General features: G+C 61.6%; 1 protein-coding gene across 6 annotated transcripts; it reads left to right on the forward strand.

Annotated features, from left to right (window-relative positions):
• Nucleotides 1–1,308: 1,308 nt before the first annotated feature.
• On the forward strand, nucleotides 1,309–21,341 carry OGDH (oxoglutarate dehydrogenase). Of its 6 annotated transcripts, none has more exons than XM_042813111.1 (24): nucleotides 1,309–1,390; nucleotides 3,941–4,189; nucleotides 8,759–8,947; nucleotides 10,722–10,812; nucleotides 13,419–13,463; nucleotides 13,867–13,982; nucleotides 14,431–14,585; nucleotides 14,940–15,086; nucleotides 15,493–15,583; nucleotides 15,667–15,846; nucleotides 16,492–16,620; nucleotides 16,846–17,025; nucleotides 17,308–17,460; nucleotides 18,024–18,126; nucleotides 18,330–18,458; nucleotides 18,692–18,842; nucleotides 19,053–19,180; nucleotides 19,254–19,432; nucleotides 19,513–19,584; nucleotides 19,942–20,064; nucleotides 20,309–20,381; nucleotides 20,622–20,785; nucleotides 20,863–21,017; nucleotides 21,100–21,341. In XM_042813111.1, the coding sequence occupies exons 2-24, from the start codon at nucleotides 3,968–3,970 to the stop codon at nucleotides 21,218–21,220; spliced, it is 3,096 nt and encodes a 1,031-aa protein (XP_042669045.1). In that variant the 5' UTR covers nucleotides 1,309–1,390; nucleotides 3,941–3,967; the 3' UTR covers nucleotides 21,221–21,341. The 6 variants fall into 6 exon arrangements, with proteins under 6 accessions (XP_042669045.1, XP_042669043.1, XP_042669047.1 ...); XM_042813109.1 differs by lacking the exon at nucleotides 10,722–10,812 and adding an exon at nucleotides 10,942–11,044; XM_042813110.1 differs by lacking the exons at nucleotides 1,309–1,390; nucleotides 10,722–10,812 and adding exons at nucleotides 3,500–3,523; nucleotides 10,942–11,044.
• Nucleotides 21,342–21,793: the final 452 nt, after the last annotated feature.

The raw sequence follows: 21,793 nt of genomic DNA on the forward strand, positions 1-21,793 counted from the left end.
TCAGTTGGGCCACACTTCAGAGTCAGTGTGGACCACACAGCAGGGCTGTGCTTTGCGTTCGGTGTGGGGCCCCAGTGGGGTGATGCTTTGGGATGAATGTGGGGCCCAGCAGGGCGGTGCTTTGGGATCAGCATGGGGCCCAGCAGAGCAGTGCTTTGGGGCCATTGTGGTGCACAGAGTGGGGCAATGTTTGGGGTCTGGCTCTCGTGTGCTGGCTGGGCTGACACACTGGGGCTGCCCCATGGCCACCAATGCCCCGGATGACGGCAGCTCTCGTCACGGCTGCAGCAAGGCCGGATTCCCCAGAAGGGGCCAGTGATGCAAGTGCTACCACTGTCCCATTTCCCCACCCAGCTCTTCCGCTTCCTGCCAGCAGCCACAGGGACCCCACACATCCCACTCTCTGATTGCTGTCTTTGGGATGCTGTCCTCTTGGTCTTTCTGCCGCCCAGGCCCCACATCCCCATTGCTGTCCTACAGGACGCCCATGGCCGCCCTGCCGGCTCCCACGCGGTTGCGCCACGTTGGCCAGGGATGTGCGTGTGTGGGGTGGCTGTGTTTTCCCGCGGCTGTCTCACTTCCCAAGTGGTGTCACTGACCCCACAGGACGTGACTCAGGCCTGGACCCGTCTCTGTGCCGCCGTGTCACACGCGGATGTCTATGCACCCCATGAGCACATGTCCCCTCCCACCAGGACGTCTCTGTTCCCAGGATGTCCCCATGCTGGATTTCCTCACTGTGGGTGTCCCTGTGGGCAATGATCCCATAACAGACGTGCCCCACTGTCCTGGAGATCCCTGTGGCTGCGTGGCAGCAGATGTCCCCACACCACAGCAGGTGTTTCCACTGTGGATATCCCCGCAGCTGCCCCTCGAGGTGGGTGACCCCATGCCAGATGTCCCCACGGCGGATGTCCCCACACCGCAGTGAAGGTCTCTATGGATGGATGTCCCTATGGACGGATGTCCCCAGTTTAGACATCCTCACGACGTGGCGCTGTCCCGCCGCACAGCACGCCCCGAAGGCGGAAGCCCCGCACTCCCGGATGCCCCAACCCGGGGAAACCCGGGGAAACCCGGGGAAGGGGCTGGAAGTGCCGCGGATCCCCGCGCCCCGCTCTGCCTCCGCTTTGCCCCCCCCCCCCTCCGCGGCTGCGGAAGCTCCGAGCAGCACGCATGCGCGGCGGGGCACTGCTCAACCAGGAGCCTGGCTTACAATGGGCGTGGCTTATTTGTAGAGGCGTGGTTTGGTGTTGGGGGCGTGGCTTGGTGTGGGGCGGGGCGACGCGGTGACGTAAGAGCGGGGCGGGGCGACGCTGGGCGGCAGCCGGCGGTTGGGGGCCGCTGTCAGAGTCGGGGCCGTGAGCGGGGAGCACGGGCGGGCCGGCAGGTACCGGACCGGAGATGGTGGGGCGGGGTCGGGCCGGACCGGGCCGAGGCGGGTGGGGGGCGACGGGGCCGGGTGGGCCTGGTCCGGCGGGGCGGGGGGCGGTGGCCGCTCGCCGTGTCCTTGGCGCCGCCGCCCGGGCGCCTCAGGGCGGGGGAGGGGGCGTGGCCGCCTCGGGGACGGGCAGCGCCATTCGGCCAATGGGGAGGTGGCGGCGCGCCTAGTGCCGCTCCGATTGGTGGTTAAGGGCGCGAAGCCCGCGCGGCGGAGGCGGGCGCCGATTGGCGGGCGGGGCGCGGGGGCGGGGCCGGGTCCGCCAACCTGCCGCACGTGGGGGCGCGGGGCCGCGAGGTTTGCGGGTCGGGATTTGCGAGAGGCCCTGATGCGGGAGCGGTGCCGCTCCCTTACTTGGTGAAGGGACCTCGGTTCGGTTCCCCGCGCTCCGCTTTGCCGCGGGTGCTGCCGGGATCCCGCGCCCGTGGCGCAGCGTCGCCGTCCCGGCCCGTTGTGCTGGCTGAGGGACGGGCGGGCGCCGTGCTGTGCCGTGACCCGGCCCGGACAGGGCCTGCGCCGCTCCGCCGGCCCCGTTCACACCCCGCAGGTGGTGGAAACAGAGCTGGCCGGTGCGGCAGCCGGCAGCCTGGCTTTCCCTCTGATCCAGCTAAGTTTAATTCTTATCCTTTCCGTGGCCGTTTGATTTTAAGGATTAAAACCCCAAAGCGTTTCCCAGTTAACCTTCTCTTGCAGCAGGTCACGGTGGCTCTGGCTCCAGAGGTGACATTTAGGCCCTTAATCTGCTTTGCGCCCTCACCCGTAGCAGCCCTTGGTCTGCGGGAGCATTCCTGGCGTTTGACCTTTGCAGGAGCTGGCAGTGCAGCCGTGGATCCGCTGCTGTCCCACAGCAGCCCATGTCTGTGTGCTGTGTTTATGCCCCGCTGCCCTCAGCTCCCTGCAGTTCTCCCGTTTGGGGCTGACCCCCATCAGTAACACCTCTGTTTTGCAGTGCTGAGATGCTGCTGGCTGGCAGAGCTGAAATTGGACACTGCTGCTGATGCTTTTGTCCCAGTGCTTTTTTTCCCACGCGGTTCAGTCGGCTCAGAGCTCTCCCCACACGTTTTGCGGTTTAAACGTTGGGGTGGTGAATCTCTGCTTCTGCTCCCGGGCAACTCTGTGGAGCAAAGATCTCTGCCCTTAATACCTGCCATGAATCGAGGCCCAGGAATGCTGTGCTGCCATCCCCTGCTTGCAGCTGCAGCTCTCAGGAGGTCTGGAAGCATCGACCCAAACACTCTGCACCAAAATCCTGAGCTTAGAGGGGGGAGTTGGAGCTGCTGCAGTGCTGGGGGACGAAAACTAAAACAGCAAAGCAAATAGGGAAGCCCAGCAGGTGACACAGCAGTAAGGGGACCACATTCCCCTCCCATTGTAGAATCACTGAACTGCTCAGGTTGAAAAGGACCTTAAAGATCATCAAGTCCAACCCCAGAGTGCTGGGAAGCTTGGTTTGCTGCTGTGGGGTCACCTCCAGCCCCGTGACGGCCCTGGGCAGGCACAGGGCCAGATGGCACCGTCCTACACGTCAGTGCAGCCCAAGGAGATCTTATCGCAGCTCGTTCCCCAGGGCTGTGTTGTTGGCCTTCGTCGGCAGCGTTAGTGGGGAAGAGATGAAGGGGCCTGCCTGGGAACCCATGTCTGAGTGGGCCGTGGGAGAGAGGAGGTGGTTCTGGCGTCAGGAGAGCTCTTCCTGCAGTCAGTTCGTCCCAGTGCCCCGTGACTGAAGGTGGGCTGCGGTCACCTCTGATCTCTCGCTGCATTCACAGCCCCAAATACCGTGCAGGTGCCACACCTGTAGGGGTCAGCCCCGTCCCCCACTGCTGCCCTGAGACCCACTGCGGGCTGCCCCAGCCCGGCCCTTGTCAGATGGATGGAGGCCAGAGGCAGGGTGAGTAATGCAGCAAGAATGGGTCGAGGAAGAGCCGCTTTGCTCTGCTCACGGCCATGGTCCTCGTAGTAGGAAGGGGAGCAAAGAAGAAAGCTCTTATTATGCAAACCCCACAGAGGCTGTTTTCCTGTGTCCCGACAGGACAGGGTCAGCTGAGCACAGGGAGTGCAGCATTCAGCAGTAAAACCCAGCTGGTAAGAAATAAATCAAGTTGCTAGCACCACTCCGGGCTGGTTTGGCACCCGTTTGGGTGGCATTCTGGAGCTCCCAGCACCGGCTGTGCTCCTGCAGCCGGCGTTTCTGTGCTGGGCTCTCATTCCATGCGACGGTGTCTCAGTGTGCGCCGTGGGCACGGGGCTCTGCTGCCTGTGGCTCGGTGTGAGCAGGGCACCGGCAGCTCCTCGCAGGGGTTCCTCTCTGTTCCTCTTTTGCATCGCATCAGCTGGGTGCGTCGGGAATGGGAAACGAAGCGGTGTGAAGCTGCGGGCTGCTGTGCGGGGTGGGCGCCGCCCGGACAAAGGTTGTTGCTCGCTCCTGAGCCTCGTGCTGGGGTGAGGGAGCTCCGCTGCCTTGCCCCGTTCCTAAAGCTCCTCTCGTTTCTATTCCAACAGGAACTCGTGTGAGGCTGTCGGACAAACATGTTTAACTTAAGGACTTGTGCAGCAAAGCTGAGGCCGCTGACGGCCTCTCAGACTGTTAAGACAATTTCCCAACAGAGGCCGGCAGCGCCCAGGACGTTTCACCCCATCCGGTGCTACAGCGCGCCGGTGGCTGCCGAGCCCTTTCTGAGCGGGACTAGTTCAAACTATGTGGAGGAAATGTACTATGCGTGGCTGGAAAATCCCAAAAGTGTACATAAGGTAAGGAGCAAGCTCTCCGGGATACGGCCTCCGCTTCTGTGTGTGCGTGGCCTCCGCTTCTGTGTGGGCGCAGGTAAGTGCAGGCATCCCAGGAGGATTCAGCTGGCTGTGGACGTCCGTCCCACTGCGCTTCTCCTGAAAGCAGCAGCTGCACCAGAAGCTTCTCCTCTCGAGAGCAACCACCCTGCGCTTTGCATGCGGCCAGCACGGAGTTCTCCGCATCCTGGATCACACGTGGATACAAGGAATGGCCTCAGAGGGAATCCGCCCTGCTGAGCTCCAGATGGTGTCTGCTTTCCGGCCCTTACTGCTCCTCAGGAGGGTTCATTCTGGGGGTGAGGAGGGAGAGGGTGCTCCTCACACCTCGCCTCCTGTTTGCTGTGCCCTGCAGAGTGCTGCTGAGCGGGGCTGGCAGTTGGGCACAGCGGTGTGTTGGTGCATCACTGCAGCACGAGGCAGGGCTGCGGGGTTTGCTCCTGGGTGGCCGGGGGATTTCTGAGAACCCCACGGTGTTTTTCCCCCAGCGTTTCACAAAGGAAGTGTGACTGCAGGGAACGAGTTTCAGCGTTACCCACATCATTTGTAGGAGGGTTTCATGCATATTCTGGCGGTGCTCCCAGGGCAGTTCTCATTCAGCAGCTGTGGAGCAGCGTGCAGCTATCGCACAGGGCTCAGGGAATGTGGAAGGAATCTCGTGCTCTTGTGTCAGCAGTGAGCTGTTTTCAGAGGCGTTGACCCCACGTGTCCAAACCACAGCCTGTAGGCTGCTTGCTGCTACAGAAGCCCTAAGGCAGGGTCAAAGCCAAGTTCTCATCACCCAATTCACTGTGTTCCCTTCTCCTGCAGCCAGCGGTGCGCCCAGGGCCCTGTGCCAGTGTGCAGGCTGAGTGTCGCTTAGAGCATTTCTGAGCACCTCGGGAGCCCTGGGGCTGCAGCTCAGTCCCACTGACCGAGGTTTGCAGTGCGCTTTGCCATCACTTGTGTACAAACGTGGCTCTGTGGCTTTGCTCCGTGGCTTTGCCCTGTCTCTGCCCTGGGTGAATCCCATTGTTGTTTTGGTGCTGCCGTTGGCATCCCTTGCAGCAGCCACAGGGCCCGTGCTGCTGGTTTGGGTCAGCCCTGCATGCTGTGTGGATGCTGAGGGACCCGTGGCTGCAGGACATCTCCAAACCAGCTCTGGGTGCCAGCTGGGATCCCAGTGGGACCTGAGGGGCCTGGAGATGCTTCCAGCTGCAGCCGTGCCAGGCTGCTGTGCTGCCGATCCCTGCGTAAATCCCCTGGCACGAGGTCGTCGGATCCCCTTGGGGACTTCATACCTTGCCCCAGGACCTCAGAGGGAAACTGTGCTGCCAGGGAGGCACCGGCGTGTCCCGAGCTGATAGCGGGGAGGGTGCGGCGTCCGAACCCAGCAGCCCCAGCTTATCTCTGCAGATAGCAGAAACCCCACGCCCGTCCCGGGGAGGAGCTGGGATTTTTGAGCTTGGCTCACCAGAAACCTCCCTGCCGTCCCATCCCTGCGTGCCTCCGGGCGCCGCGCAGGGCAAGCTCACTTCCTCCATCCGGGACTGATTGCTGAGAGTGCAGAACGCGTTCATGCGCTCGTCTCATTTGAGGAAGGAGGGTTTTTTTTGTTTTGTTTGTTTAATTATTTTAAGCTTTTTTCCTCTTTCTGGCCTTCATCTGAATTCCAGTTTCCCATTAGAGAGCTTTGCTGCAGTAAGATGAGCAAACAGGAGCTCAGCTGGGGAGGGAGGAAGTGAGGGTGGGGGGGAATTGTTCCCAATGCTGGTGGCTGATGGGAGCCTTCCTGCTGCCGGCCCCTTCCCATTGCTGCTCCCGGAAGGAATGGTGGCATACTGCTTGCTGTAGGGCTGCAGTATGGAAGGGCCGTCCAGCAGCCCCTGAACACATCCACGCTGATGTGGGTCCAGCTTTGCCCCTGCCCACCAGGCAGTGCTCGGTGTGCTCTGCTCCTTCTGCCGGTGCCGGATCGCTGTGTTCAGGAAAGGCTTTGGGAACAGCATCACATGCTGTGCACAAGTGCAGGCAGGGAGCACCCAGGGCTCTCCCCCTGTGGAGGGACACCGTTATCTTGTTGGAGAAGGGCTGGTCTGGCACGACTTGCCTTTGGTAAACTGGCACCGGCTTTTCCCGTCGCCTGTGATGTTTGGTCTGTCAGAGTTTCTGGGAGGACCCGTCCCGTTCCTTCCCCGGGAATTGCAGTCCTGTAGTTTCCTGGCTCCTCTTTTGGGCCCAGAGAACCCTTTCTTTGTGGCTCTTGCTGATATCAGTGCTACTTCAGCCTTCCCAAGCGCGTGCCCCGATGAGGTCCTGGCTGTCCCTGGTGGTTGTGTGGCTGCTGCAGAGCTTATGTCTGCTTCAGAGCACGCCCCAGAGCAGTCTGTTGAGCAGGGTGGTCCATGGTTCCCCCTGCCTTTAGCAGGGCTTGGCCTGCCCTCGTTCTTCCTGCGTTTTGCTTTCACTGGGGGCCTGGCCTGCAGCCCTGCCATGACGTTGGGCAATGAGGCGTTCAGTGAAAGTCTGATTGCGCTGCACCGCGCCCTGCTTGGAGAGCTCACAGCTGAGCTTTTCCTTTCAGACCTGAAGCAAAGTGCGAGAGGCAAAGGTTTGCAGTGTCAGAACGGAGGTCACGAAGGCAGCAGCTCCCTGGGTGCAGAGGTTTGGGTGTGATTCCAGGTGAAAAGTGACTGCGGGGAAGGAAAAGATGCGTGGTTTTGGGGTGCTGCTGCTCAATCCCATTCCTCCTGCAGTGCCCCACTTGGTCCTGCTGTGCCCCATCTTCCGCTGACCCTCAGCAGTGGGGAAGCAGTAGGGCTGTGCTGCTCCGCACCCCTGTGCTCATCACCGTAATTCCTTTCTCGTGCTGCATTTGGTGCTGGGGTGCAAAGTATGCCCTGCAGGAGCTATCCCAGGCTGCTTCAACCCAGGAATCCTTGCACCATCCTCAAAAGCCTCGAGGGTGGATGGAAGATCAGCCTGGTTCAGTGTGTGAGCTCTGAAGTCTTCTTGCATCAAGGCTTGGCCGTGGGGTGACGCAGCGGCGTTCGCAGGGCAATGCAGGATGCTGGGAGCCATGTGGGGGCCAGCCCTGCTGGCAGCAGAGAGCAAACCTCCGTCTCTCTCCCCCTCGTTGGGAGCAGCTGCTGCATTCCCTTGCACGTCTGTGGACGGTGAAGGCTGGGTAATGGACTGGAAAAACAGAGCGGTGAGTCTCAGTCCTGCTCTGCAGCAGCCAGAATTGGAGGCAGCAGCTTAGGGCAGGAGGGGACAGGATGGTGGCATCGCTTTGGGAGCTGCAGAAAGCCCTCCCCCCTCAGCAGGAAACAATGGCAGCACGGTCAGGTGCTGGGTTTAGTTTGTTTAGTTTGTTTCTTTATTATTCTTGCCGTCGAGGGAAATCAGCTGCATGGATATCAGTTACAGCTCCAGGTTTTTCCAGATTTTATTTATGTTCCTCCAGCGTGACCTGCTTCTAAATCTGTTCGCTCTGTGCAACCACGTGCTGGGCGTCCGTGTGAGTTGGGGAGGCTGGAAATAGCTGGGGCATGCAGGCTGGGTCACTGCTGTGTGCCCAGAGCTGCCTGCAAAGGTTAGGCTGCAGCTCCTGGTCCCAGGTACCAGGGGGGAACCCCACCTTCTGCCCCAGCCCCACACTGAAGTCTCTGTTAGCTGTGATTTGGCCACCCTCACCTGTATTCTGTCGCAAGCAGAAGAGCTGGTGTCTGCGCTCGTCTCTGTGGTTGTGGGTGTCTGGGTGGCTGTGGGATGTGTTGGCTGGGCCTGGGGGAGAACAGAATGGGGTAGGAGGGGAATGGGAATGGGAAAGGAAGAGGAATAGGAGGGGGAAAGGAAGTGGGAAAGAACAGTAAAGGGAAAAGAATACAAAGGGTAAAGAAAGGGAATGGGAAGGGGGTGGAAAAAGAAGGGGGATGGAAGGGGAAAGGGAAAGGAAGAGAATAAGAAAGGGAGAGGAAGGGAATAGGAAGGGGAAAGGGAAAGGAAGGGGGTGGGAAAGGGAAAGGAATGAGAAATGAATGGGAAAGGGATTGGAAAGGAAAAGAACAGTAAAGAAAACCCACGAGTGCAGGGTGCCCTGCGCTGGGAGTTGGGCCCTCCAAGCCCTGTTGAGGGGCTGAGAGCAGCGGTGCTGCTGCCGCCGTGGGGCAGCGTGGTGGGGCTGGGTGGGACGTGGGGCTGAGCATCAGCAGTGCTGGGAGGTGGGGGAAAGTGAGGGGGAGACCTGGGTGGGAAGCAGAGGGCTGCATAACCTGAAAGAGCTTGAATCCTTCATCTGCGTGCAGCTTCACCTTTTTGTCAGCGGTCTCTAAAAATCCAAATCAAAGCGCTTGGGGCAGAGTCACCCCCGTGGCTTTGGTGCACGCTGCAAAAAGGACTTTTCCTTCCGCTCCTGCACCTGGTTGTGTTTTCCCTAGGCAGGCAGCAGGGTACCTGTGGGCTCCCGTCTCCGTCCTGGCTGCTCCACGCAAGGAGCTTTGCACTGGGGACGTTTGGTTGCACCTGCTGATCTGTGCCTTTTTTTCCCTCCAGTCGTGGGACATCTTCTTTCGCAACGCCAACGCCGGAGCAGCTCCAGGCACTGCTTACCAAAGCCCCCCTCCGCTGAGCTCCAGCCTTTCCACGCTGTCCCAAGCACAGTTCCTGGTTCAAGCACAGCCCAACGTAGACAAGCTGGTGGAAGACCATCTGGCAGTGCAATCTCTTATCAGGGCATATCAGGTAAGAACACAGCATTGCGCCGGCGACCACGTTGTCCCAGCAGCTCCACTGCCGTGTAACACTGCCGGACAGTAGGAAGCTTAAAGCCACTGCCACCCCACCAGGGCCATTGCTGCAGCATGGTTTGCTCTCAACCCAGGCCAGGAGCAGCAGGGATGGGGCCATTCCCAGCCGGGGGGGTTGGGATGGGAGCTCCGGGCTCTGCCTCCACCTCCTCTTGCTCAGGAGTAGCATAGGACAGCCGTGCTGCTTCCCGTGCTTTGAAGGAGAGGATTGACAGCACTTCAGGAAACATTGCTTTGCTCTTTGCAAATGGATGAGGGCCGCTCACCACTGAAGCTCGGAGCCATGCTGCCAAAATCAACCTCTGGGGAGAAATGAGTTCCTAGCAGAATGGAAACCTCTGCAGCACGCACCCAGGGCTGGTGTTTCAGCTCAGGAGAACACTGAGATGCATTCCTGTGGCCATCATTCTTTCCATCGTTCTTTCCCTGTTGGTTTGCCCAGCCGTGCTCACCTCTGGGGCACTGCACTGCTCCTGCTGGGCTGTTTGTGAGCTCCCTGCACTGTGCTGATAGCACGGCAGCTATTGCTGGCTCCTTGTCCTGCTGGCTTCCGAATGCTGCGCTGTTGGAGGCAGGCACCTCCAAAGCAGCGATGTGCCCACGAAGCCCTCAGCCCTCTGCGCTCCCTCTGCTGTCTCAGCCTCCGCAGCGGCCGTGCTGGGAGGTGGTTGCTCTTGACCTGCTTTCTCCGATGTGGATTGAGAAAGCTGCAGCCGTAGTGGGGAGGTTCCAGGCGGGGAGGCGTGCAGGTGGGTGAGGGCCGGCAGCCCCACCTGTGGTATGTGACCTATTTAACCAGCAGGCAATTAATTTCCCAAACCAGATCGAGCTGGAGAGGCCCTGTAAGGAAAGGCGAGAGGTGTCCTGCCCTGTGCTGGCTCCTGGTGGCACCAGCACCGGTCTGTTCCTCCTCTGTGGCAGTGCTTGGGAGCCCAGCTCATTATTTCCTTTAAAATGACCACCGTGGTCTTGTTAGGACTGGGGAAAACAATCTGCCTCTGCATCCCTGCGGCGGAGGAGGCCGTGGCACCCCACGGGGACTGCTGCCACTGCTGCCTTGGGGTTCTGTGGGGGGGAGGGTGGAAGAAAGAGGAAGAAAAGCACGGGAGAAGACCCCCTCCTTGTTCCTGCTGTACCCGAGCTGAGCTCTGGATGGAGGAACCCAATGTGGGAGGGCACTGCGGCCGCTGAGCCCTGGAACTGCTGGCCCTGAGATTCGGGATAGCCTTTCATTCCCTTTTCATCCATTTTGGGGCAGCCCTTAACACAACTCGTGTGGGCATCATGGATCCGGAGGGCAGCCCTGAGTACTGGAAATCAAAGCCATGAGTGTTCAAAACAAGAGAAGTGTGGACTAAAAAGAAAAGCAGTAGTCACTGGACATCAGTAAAGTGTGGGAAGGAAAGTCTCAGCGGTGCCAGGGGCAGCAAGGAGGACTTTCAGGGCAGCTCTGGCTGCTGAGCGCTGCTGAGCTCTGTGTGGCGGCACAGGTAAGTGGGGGGCAGTGGCGCAGTGCTGCCCTTCCCAGTTCTGTGCTAGGAGCTGCTCCAGGCTTCAGAGCCACGGAGTGGGGCTGGGACCCTCCTGGCCGGCTCTGCGGGTGACGTGAGGAGGGAACCTGCATGAGGTTGTGTGGTTTCGGTTATTATTTTAAGGAACATCTCTTCAATGAGTTCGTCTTAATGACTAATCTGTATTGTTGCTTCCAGGTCAGGGGCCATCACATTGCAAAGCTCGATCCTCTCGGCATTAGTTGTGTAAATTTTGATGATGCGCCTGTAACTGTTTCTCCAAACGTCGGTGAGAATTACTCTGCAAATTAATTCGAATGTAATTTAACTTTTTTACCCCTCCCCTCTTTTGTTTTTCTCCCTCTCCCCTCTCCCTCCTGGTACCTGTTCTCCCCTCCGTTCCCGGCCCATTTCATAGATTCGAGGGCACCATGTAGCACAACTCGACCCCCTGGGCATCCTGGATGCGGATCTGGACTCATCCGTTCCAGCCGATATTATCACATCCACAGACAAACTGGGTGAGGGCTTTGAGAGCAGTCAGTGCTGCATTGCTTGAGCTCCTCTCTCTCTCACAGCTTTGTAGGTAGAGCGCTTCACCAGTGCAGGGGAAAGGTCTGGAGTTTCCTCCCTAACGATGGCTGCAGATCAGTTTGGGGAGCGCAGCGGCGGCGGAGCAGCTCTGCCCCCCCCTGGCGGTCACCGCTCCCCACGCTGAGCCCTGAGCTCTGCCCTTGTGCCAAGGAAGCCCTGGGATGCTCTCCCACCTGGGTAGGGGTGGAAGTTCCCCTGCTTTGGAGCGAGGGATGCATGCGTGAGTGGCACACAGGGGGGTGAAGCCCTAAGGCGCCGTGCTCCCAGCACAGCAGCAGCGAGCTCCTTCACCCCACCGCTGCCTCAGGGCCGGCCCTTTGCTGCAAGGCATGCTCCTAACCTAGAGTAGAGCGCAGCGATGATCACTAACCTCGCACAGCTGCTGATCTGAATTCTGTCTGTGTGTCTGTCTGTCTGATGGGTGGGCGACTGCACCGAGCGTCGTGCTGCAGGGCTGGGATGGAGGAGCAGTCCTCAGGATGCTCCCTGCGTGGCTGGGCGCTGCATTGCCTGGGTCAGCCCTGACCCCTGGGCTGCAGCCGGGCGGTTGCCGTCAGGGCTTTGCAGTGTTCTCACTGAGACTTGGCACCGTGGCTCCCGGTGTCGATTTAATTAGCAGGAGTGCATAATGAGAGCAGGGAGCGAGCCGAGCTGCTGCTACCAGCTGATGGTTTGCACCAGGGCTGGGTTGCATCGGCTGCCGCAGCCGTGTGTGAGCGCAGGAGGCCGCGTGTCCCTTCAGGAGCACCAGCTGCAAAACCTCATCCCGTGGATCCTGAAATAAAACTGCTCGTGCTGAGCAGGGCAGCGCGGAGACGCGGCGGCTGGGAGGAGAGCTGCCATCTCCTGCTTGCAGTGTGCAGCCAAGCCCAGCCCAGCAGCAATCCCACACGGCTCCATGCAGCACTTCTTCCTTAATTGGCAACGGCCTCATCGCTGCCGAGCCAGCAGAGCTGCCTTCCCACGTGGGAGCTTCCCCACGCCGCGCTGTCCTCACAGAGGGGGCAGTGGATGAGCTGCACGGGGCAGGATGCACACCGTGTCGCATCCCAGGTCCCCGTGGCACTGAGGGGTGATGTTTCCCACTGGCAGCCCAAGAGGGGCTGCGGGAGGTGGTTGGAGAGGCGGTGCTGTGAGGGGCTGCAGCACATCTCTGGCATGGAGAGAGATGGGTTTGAAGGGGGATGGTGGGGGGCTGCAGCCGGTGTGCTGCAGGTGTAGGTCAGGGTGAGGGGGAAATCCTTCCACCAGAGGCTGTCGCTGCTGCCCAGAGCCGTGGGTGCCCCAGCCCTGGAGGTGCTCGAGGCTGTGGATGCAGCCCTGGCAGCCTGAGGTCCCTTCCAGTCCAACCGCGCTGGGTTCCCATGGCTCAGTGCTCCAGGATGCTGCCTGCCTGCAGCCCGGCCTCATGGCTGGGGGCTGTCAGGAGGACAAGGGCAGATTTTCTGGCCAGTGCCAAAGATCCACTGTAGCCTGTTGTTTGTAGAGAAAGCCAATTTCTAAGCAAATCCTGCTGGCTTTTAGCTTGGAAAGAGTCTTTCCTAACACTTGGGCTGCAGTTAATTTGCAGAGCAGTTAATAAGAGGAGTGTTTGTTAGACTTGCCCTGGAAACAATCTTTTGTTTCCTATTTCTGCGCATTGAAATCCTTAAAGGTCAGCTGTCGTGCCGTGAGCTGCGCTGCGAGCAGCTTCTGCTCTGAGCGGGCGCATCTGAGGAGCTGCGTGCCTCGTCTCTGAAGCTGAGCTTTTGTCTCAGCTGCCTTTTGTCCAGCAGCTCCCCGCTGCTGGGTTTGGAAGCTGTCTGTGGGTACGGCGGGGCGACCTCTGGCTTAGTGCAGGAGTGCAGCATCCCATGCAGGGAACCCCTCACTGTGCCCAGCCCGGTTCCTGCCTGGGCGATGGAGCGCTCCCGCTGTCGGTCTGTCACGGAAGGAGCCTTTGGCAGGCGCCAGCTGTGCCCACAAAGCCTCTGCTGCCCTTGGGGCCGTTCTGCAGCCTGCAGTTGAGGCGCTGCGCACCAGAGGAGACCTCAACCCATGCAGCCCAACTGCTGCCCAGTGTCTGATGCCCCCTCCCTCCCTCCCCAGCACATTTGCCACCAGGACCCCTTTGCCACGTAGCGCAGCCATCCTCCCCCCACCCCACCCCTCCTTGCCTCCAGCGCTTCCCACTCTGAATTGTTTTGTGTCATTTTTTTAGACTCGTGTTTTTCCATGGCTGTTCTCCTCGCGGTTTTTTTCCTTTACTAACTCTGACTGCGTCTCTCTATCTTCTCCCTCTGCACCCCCCGCCCACCCCAGACCTCGCAGTGTTCAAGGAGCGACTGAGAGTGCTAACAGTGGGAGGTACGCACCCCGCAGCCCCAACCCCATGCAGCACAGGACTCTCCATAGGTTATTCTGGGCCCTTTGGCGCGCGGTCGGCGATGCTTCACCCCGAGTTGGAGCGCGATGCTTCACCCTGAGTTGGAGAGCTCCCTGTAGCAGCACTGGGGCCCTCTGATCTGCACACACCTATCGCTCCGTTGCCTTTCGTTGTAACCTCTTTGTCGCGCGCTCGGTGTTAATTGCTGCTTGGTTCTTGCGCTCAAACCTCCTCCGTGCTCATTTTGGGTTTTGTGCTGCTTTTGTCCCCCTCCCCTCCTCTCTTCTCTCCTCCCTCCCCCACCTGCGGCCGACCCCCCCCCTCCCCCGGCCCCATCCCTTCCTTCTCTCTGCTTCCGCTCGTCCCACCACCACAACCCTGCAGGATTTTACGGGCTGGATGAGTCCGACCTCGACAAGGTCTTCCATTTGCCCACAACCACCTTCATCGGAGGAAATGAGTCGGCTCTTCCGCTGCGGGAGATCATCCGCCGCCTGGAGGTGAGGGCTGTGGGTCTGCAGGCAGAGCGGCGCGCAGCACAGAGCTGTTGGCAGCAGCGCCGTGGCTTTGCTGCAGGTTGTTGCCTCTCTGCCTCGCTCCCCGTTCCTGGCTGACCTCAGGACGGAGATGAGCAGGGCAGGCCCTGATTCTGGGGGGTTTTCCTCATTCCCTCCTGCCTTGACAAATGGGGTCTGAAAGCAGCCTGAGGTGCGGTGCAGCCCTCGGAGGCTGTGAGTTCTGCACAGGCAGGCAGAGAGGGAGCCGTGCTGAGCGCTGGGGTGAGGCAGCGTGCTGGGTGACTCCTGGGAGGTGCAGCTCACTGCTCACCTTGCCGGGTGCTGAAAGAGGAGACCGAGGGAACCCTGGCACCGCACGGAGCTGCCTTGGAGCTGGGGACGCGTGCGGCTCCTGCCGGTGCCTGATGGGCTGTGCGATGCTCCGGGGCAGATGGCCTACTGCCAGCACATCGGCGTGGAGTTCATGTTCATCAACGACCTGGAGCAGTGCCAGTGGATCCGGCAGAAGTTCGAGACCCCGGGGATCATGCAGTTCAGCAACGAGGAGAAGCGAACGCTGCTGGCACGCCTGGTCCGCTCCACCAGGTACCCTGCCAGGGCCTCCATTTTCCCCCATCTATTTCCTGCCGTATGGCTGCCCTTGCTGGACGGTCACCACCTGCATCACCTCTCCTTGGTGTCATCCGTGCGGTCCCTCCAGTCCGGGCTGAGCACAGATCTGTGACGTAGGGCTCACTCAGGTGCTGCCAGAGCGCTGGCACAGAGCCTGCAGACAGATGATGCTGGCAGAAAACAGCTAAAAATAAGGCGTTGTTCAGCAGCACAGCATGGAGTCGTGTGCATGCAGGGTGGGAGCAGGGAGCTGGGCAGCAGGAGAGGGCGTGGGGGGAGCAGGGGCTGTGCGCCCCAGTAAGGTCCTCTCTCTGCCCCCCCTTCCAGGTTTGAGGAGTTCCTCCATCGGAAATGGTCTTCGGAGAAGCGTTTCGGTCTGGAGGGCTGCGAAGTGCTGATCCCAGCCTTAAAGACCATCATTGATAAGTCGAGTGAGAAGGGAGTGGACTATGTGATCATGGGGATGCCCCACAGGTAGGTGCTGCCGCGCTCGGTACCCTGGGGTTCGGTTCTGCAGGGTGAGCAGCCGAGCTCGGACCTCAGCAGCTCCCTCTGTACAGAAGGGCTCTGGGGGGGAAGAGATGGGAATGGCGCTGCAGAGCCCGCTGTGTGCCTGTGGCCGAAGGAGCTGCGTTTGAGCAGGGCTGCAGCTTGAGGGTGGGATTTGGCCGTGCTGCAGCAGGGAGGGCACCGAGGGCGTCCCCATCCCTGCAGCACAAAGGATGTGCTATATACACAAAGGACGTGTTACAGCTCGGGACCCCGTCCCCTCCCCTTGTTCCCCGCGGCTCAGGGGCTGTAGGGCTGCCCCCGGCCGTCTGGTTGGGAGGCAGGGGGCTGTGCTGCCTGCTGCTCACCGACGGCGGCGTTGCTTTCACAGAGGGCGCCTGAACGTCCTTGCCAACGTGATCAGGAAGGAGCTGGAGCAGATCTTCTGCCAGTTCGACTCCAAACTGGAGGCTGCCGACGAGGTGAGTCCTCCTCCACTCCATCCCCCAGCAGCCTGCGGGCCGTGGCGCTGCATTGCACCGCCGTGACCCCGTCCCTCCGGCAGGGCTCCGGTGACGTCAAATACCACCTGGGGATGTACCACCGCAGGATCAACCGCGTCACCGACAGGAACATCACCCTGTCCCTGGTGGCCAACCCCTCCCACCTGGAGGCGGCTGACCCCGTGGTCCAAGGCAAGACCAAAGCGGAGCAGTTCTACTGCGGGGACACGGAGGGGAAGAAGGTGAGCAGGGTGGCGGCACTGAGGGTCTGGCACACAAACTGCCGTCACCACGGCTGCTCCCACATCTCCCCCTGGTCTGTGCTGGTAGCTCCTGTGGGGGCTTGGCCCCGTGCAGAGCTCCCATCCCCAAAGGCTCGGCAGCAGGGCTGCGAGGGCTCAGCTCCACGCTGCAGGGTCTCGTTGTGTGCGGGGTGGGAGTGCTGGGGGCACCGCGCCGGGGGGGTTTGTGCCCAAATGGCTGCCTCATTCATCGCCTGTGGCACTCCAGGAGAAGTGGAATGGTGAGATCAAAAGTACTTCCCTTCCTCCCACACTGCGAGGGCTGGGAATAAATAGAGCAGCTCTGTCCTCGCCTGGCAGGCAGCGTCCTCAGGCAGCCCCCGGCTAAAGCAGCGGAGCAGCTGAAGGCACAGTGAGCTCTGCCACAACGCGCTCCTTCTTTTGGGGTGAAAGCATGCAGGAAAGGTGCATTTCTCCCAACTCAGTCCCTGGAGATGTGGAGCAGAGGGTTTTGGGGTGGGACGATGGCCCCGAGCATCCCACAGGGATCGCAGCAGCTGCCCCTCATGCACTGTGGGAAACCACTGGACTCTGCAGTGGGGCTGAGATGTGGCCGCAGTGCCGCTGAGTGCCTTTGCCCTGCAGGTGATGTCCATCCTCCTGCACGGCGACGCAGCATTTGCAGGGCAGGGGATCGTGTACGAGACGTTCCACCTGAGCGACCTGCCCTCCTACACCACGCATGGCACCGTGCACGTCGTGGTCAACAACCAGGTAAAGGGCACAGCTGCCCAAAGCCAGGGGAGATGCTGCGGCTCCAGTGCTGGGATGGGGCTGGGGAAGCCCGGCTCGCTGCAGCCCGAGGCCTGGAAGTCACCTGCATTCCCCAGGCGCCGTGCAAGCTGATGGAAAATGCCTGGCCTGGTGCCTGCCCGGCTTCAGTGCCAGCCAGGACCTGCAGGCAGCACGGTTCGTTCCAAATCCCGTCCTCCCCAACAGATTGGTTTCACCACTGACCCACGCATGGCCCGCTCCTCTCCTTACCCCACCGACGTCGCCCGCGTGGTCAACGCTCCCATCTTCCACGTCAACGCCGACGACCCCGAGGCGGTGGTTTATGTGTGCAATGTGGCAGCGGAGTGGCGAAGCACTTTCCATAAGGACGTGGTGGTGGATTTGGTAAGGAGGTGGCACCAGGCTTTGTCTGGAAGCTGAGGCTTCTCCAGCCTTTGGGGCACGGTTTCAGGGGAGGGAAAGAGAGGGTTTAGGTGAGGCTGTGCATTCTAACACCTGGGGAAGAAGTGCTGTCTCTGTCTCTGTGCCTGCCCTCGTGCCTTGCACTGAGCAGGGCAGAGCTGCTCCCTCCTGGGCTGCTTTGGACTTTGCATAGCACACAGATGCTGTGGCTCTGCAAGGCTCAGGCTGCAGGGCTGCTCTCAGAGGCCCCCTCCTTCCCCACAGGTGTGCTATAGGCGCAACGGGCACAACGAGATGGACGAGCCCATGTTCACGCAGCCCCTGATGTACAAACAGATCCGGAAGCAGAAGCCAGTGCTGCAGAAATACGCCGAGCTTCTGATTTCACAGGGGGTTGTAAATCAGCCAGAGTATGAGGTATGTCACTGGGGTCAGCGTGCAGCTGTGCAGCACTGTGGCATGGGGGGTAGAGGAGCTGGCACCCCCAGCACCCTCCAAGGGAACGGGGTGCACCCATCTTCACAATGGAAAGGTTTTGGGGCACAGCATGGTAGAGGGATGCAGGGCACCGGGCACACAGACCTGCCCTGGCTGCCTCAGAGCCTCGTGAAGCTGCTCGGTTGGTTCAGAGCTGTGTTGATGGCTGGTGGCCCATCGCCACGCACCTAAAGGTGGCAGAGCTGTGCTGCACTTGGGTGAGCTGTGGCTGGGCTGGGAGCTGCAGCTCTGCTGTGGGCTGTGCCAGCTGGGAACAGGAACATCTCGTTCCCATCTCGTTCCGGGCTGCCCCTTGATCTCTGCAGTGCTGAGCTGCTCCGCAGCCGTGCCCTGTGGCACTGGGAGGGCTGGGGCTGAGCTGCAGGGCCCCCAGGGGCTGCCTGGCACAGGGACCCGCTCTGAACCCAGGAGCCCGAGCTCACGCCAGCACTGTTGTTTGGAGCCTCCTCAGTAACGCAGCTCTGCCCGCTTCTGCCTCACAGGAGGAAATTGCCAAGTATGATAAGATCTGTGAGGAGGCCCATGCAAGATCCAAGGATGAAAAGATCTTGCACATCAAGCACTGGCTGGACTCCCCCTGGCCTGGTAAGTTGCTGACAGCGTCTCAGCTAGTGCACAGCCCCACTTCTTCAAAGCCTGCCGGGGTTCCGGTGCCCCGTCAGCTGGCTTTCAGCAAATGCATGCTCACGGGGTGAGGGCGCCCTGCTGGCACCCCTGCTTCTGTCCTCGGGGTGTCGGTGGGGCCGGGCATCGGCCCTGCAGCACCGTGGCTGCTCCTCCGGCCACAGGTTTCTTCACTCTGGACGGCCAACCCCGCAGCATGAGCTGCCCCTCCACCGGGCTGAACGAGGAGGACCTGACGCACATCGGCCAAGTGGCCAGCTCTGTGCCTGTGGAGGACTTCACCATCCACGGAGGTAGGAGCTCGCTGCAGCCACGTGCTCATTCCTGAGACGGTGTGGGAGAGGGACGGAGCGCTGAGGGGTTCAAAGGGAGCTGTGGTTAATTAGGGGGGGGAGCGCGACGAGCAGCTCGTCCTTGGAGCTGCCCGGAGGGAGCGTTCCCCTGCCCTGGGCCATGTGCACATCCCACGGGCAGCTTTGGGGACGGAGCTGTTCTCACCACCACGAACCATCGCCTGTCCCGGCAGGCCTGAGCCGAATCCTGAAGACCCGTGGGGAGATGGTGAAGAACAGGACTGTGGATTGGGCGCTGGCTGAGTACATGGCGTTCGGCTCCCTGCTGAAGGAGGGCATCCACATCCGCTTGAGCGGGCAGGACGTCGAGAGGGGCACCTTCAGGTGGGGCAGCGCTGCCGTGCTCGGCCCCACGGCCTCTGGAAGGGATCCCAGACCACACGGCCTTTGTCCTTTGGGCTGTTTATTTTGCCGCTCTGCGCCGCGATCCCCTGTTGGCAAAGCAGCCGGGAAGGGGAAATGGCCAAATGAGACACCCGTGAAGCAGCAGCTTGCGTTTGGGAGGGGGTAACGCTGCCCTTCCCCCTCTTCCAGCCATCGCCACCACGTGCTGCACGACCAGAACGTGGACAAGAGGACCTGCATCCCGATGAACCACCTGTGGCCCAACCAGGCTCCCTACACCGTCTGCAACAGCTCTCTGTCTGAGTACGGCGTCCTGGGTGAGTGTGACTCCGTGCCCAGAGGGCCGCAGCCCCAGCCCTCCCCCTAACGCTCCCCTCACCTCTCCTGCAGGCTTTGAGCTGGGCTTTGCCATGGCCAGCCCCAATGCCCTGGTGCTCTGGGAAGCCCAATTTGGAGACTTCCACAACACCGCCCAGTGCATCATTGACCAGTTCATCTGCCCCGGGCAAGCCAAGTGGGTCAGGCAGAACGGCATCGTCCTGCTGCTCCCCCACGGCATGGAGGGCATGGTGAGGACCCCCCCAGGCCCCGGCTGCCTCCCAGCTCGTGGCAGCCTGGCTGTTCCTTCACTGCCTGGCTCCGCCTGCAGGGCCCTGAGCACTCATCTGCCCGTCCAGAGCGGTTCCTGCAGATGTGCAACGACGACCCCGACGTCTTCCCTGTGAGTGGGGCTCAGCCCGACCCCCCACTCACCACCCCCCCCCGGGGCCTTGCCGGGCCCTGATCTCCCCCATAAAGCTTGAGGGTGGGGGGCGGCCCTGGGGTGGGCTCAGCACAACGTGGCGTGACGCCAAGCTGCCCTCAGCAGCATTGTGGTGCAGCGGGGAGGCTGTTGTCCCACGCTGGGAGCACAGAAGCGCGGCTGTCCCCAGTGCTGCGCTCTCTGTGTGTCCCCTTGTGCTTTGGGAGGGGGCAGCAGGGGGTTGGGGGGCAGCAGGGGGTTGGGGGGCAGCAGGGCTGCGGGGCCGCGGGGCGCTGCTGTTCCTCGACACCTGCTGACCCACGCTTGTTGAGGCAGAAGCTGGACGACTTCGACGTGCGCCAGCTGTACGACTGCAACTGGATCGTCGTCAACTGCTCCACTCCAGCCAACTTCTTCCACGTCCTGCGGCGTCAGATCCTCCTGCCCTTCCGCAAACCGGTCAGTGCCCGGCGCCGGGGCTGTGGGTGCAGCGGGAGCTGCCGGCTGCTCGCTGCGGGGCAAGGGGGGGAAGAAAGCTCAGGGGTTGGAAACCACCGTCATCCTTGGGCAAATGGAGCAGCCCGTGTGCCCTCCTGTTCGCTCCCAGCCGAGCAGAGGAAGGGCGCTGCCAGGCAGCCGTGCTCCCTGCTCGGGGCGAGGAGTTCTGGCACTGCTCACCGTTTGGCCTCTCCCTCCCCTGCAGCTGATCATCTTCACTCCAAAGTCGCTGCTGCGCCACCCCGAAGCGCGCTCCAGCTTCGATGACATGCTGCCAGGTACGGGCAGCGCAGGCCGCGTTTGCCTTCTGGGGGTGAAGGGCAGCAGCCGGGGTGGTGTAAAGTCCTGCTGGCAGCATCCCCACGCCGGCCACCCCTGTGCTGCAGTAGATTGAATCCCTAAAATCCCTTTGGTTGTGGTCACCTCGGGCTGCGGGTCCTTATGGCCGCACCACCTCCCCGTTCCACAGCCCTGCCGCGTTCTCCCCGCGCTGATGGTGGGCTTCCATCCTTCCACAGGCACCAATTTCCTCCGGGTCATCCCCGACAGCGGCCCCGCAGCGCAGAGCCCGCAGAGCGTCCGCCGGCTGCTGTTCTGCACCGGAAAGGTTTACTACGACCTGACACGGGAGCGCAAGGCCCGCAACATGGAGGCAGACGTGGCCATCACCAGGGTGGAGCAGGTGAGCCTGGCGCGTCCGGGTTGAGGCCGCAGCGCTGAGTGCCACGCCGGCCGCCACCAACCCCCGTCCTCCCGCAGCTGTCGCCGTTCCCCTTCGACCTCCTGCAGAAGGAAGCTCAGAAATACCCCAACGCCGAGCTGGTGTGGTGCCAGGAGGAGCACAAGAACCAGGGCTACTACGACTACGTCAAACCGCGCCTGCGCACCACCATCAACCGCGCCAAGCCCGTGTGGTAACAGCAGAGCCGGGGGTCCCCAGGGGCAGCACCGCAGTCAGGGCCGCCCCGGCGCCCCCCAACCTCCATCTCCCTGCAGGTACGCAGGCCGGGAGCCGGCAGCTGCCCCCGCCACCGGCAACAAGAAGACTCACCTGACGGAGCTGCAGCGGCTGCTCGACACCGCCTTCAACCTGGACGCCTTCAAGGACCTGGCCTGAGACCCCAACCCCCACAGCCCCCCCGCGGCCGCTGCAGCATGCGCGTGGCTCTGTCCGTCTTTCTGTGTGTCTGTTGCTCGCCTCCCGCCTCCGTCCTAAACTACACGCCTTGTCAACCCAATGCCTCGCCTCGTGTGTGCCGCCGCACCGGGACCCCCGCGCTGAGACCAAAGTCCCCCATCGGGGTTGTGATGCCTCCACTTGGGACTGATTTTCCCCCCCCCTCGGGGTCAGGATTCCCCACTGAGGCCAAGACCCCCCCGTTGGGGACGGGATCCCACCGAGGCCGGGATGCCCCCGAGCGGTGGGCTCTGCTCACGCGCAGACACGTTCGGCCCTTTGCTCCCAAAGCTCGGGGTCGCGGTGGAGTCGGGGACTCCCTGTTCTCCATCCCAGCCCCCTCGGCTCTCGGCTGCCTCACGCTGGGGACAGGACGGGGTGACGCGGGGCCGCGCTGCCCCACGGGGCTGCTGCCGGTGGGGCGGGGGGCGGCGGGACCCCAAATCACCGCTGCCCACGTGCGGAGCCGCCACTGCCGGCTGTGACACGTCGGTGCCGCTGTCGCCCCCCCCC

This window comes from Centrocercus urophasianus, unplaced genomic scaffold (genome assembly GCF_019232065.1).
Source record: "Centrocercus urophasianus isolate 14NV4802_14NV808 unplaced genomic scaffold, USGS_Curo_1.0 seq_1382, whole genome shotgun sequence".
Lineage (NCBI taxonomy): Eukaryota > Metazoa > Chordata > Aves > Galliformes > Phasianidae > Centrocercus > Centrocercus urophasianus.

Coding starts and splice junctions, on each gene's coding strand:
- OGDH (XM_042813109.1), top strand. CDS start 3,968: ATGTTTAACTTAAGGACTTGTGCAGCAAAGCTGAGGCCGCTGACGGCC. Junction 4,190..8,758: donor ATCCCAAAAGTGTACATAAG/GTAAGGAGCAAG, acceptor TTTTCCCTCCAG/TCGTGGGACATCTTCTTTCG. Junction 15,087..15,492: donor ATCATGGGGATGCCCCACAG/GTAGGTGCTGCC, acceptor TTGCTTTCACAG/AGGGCGCCTGAACGTCCTTG.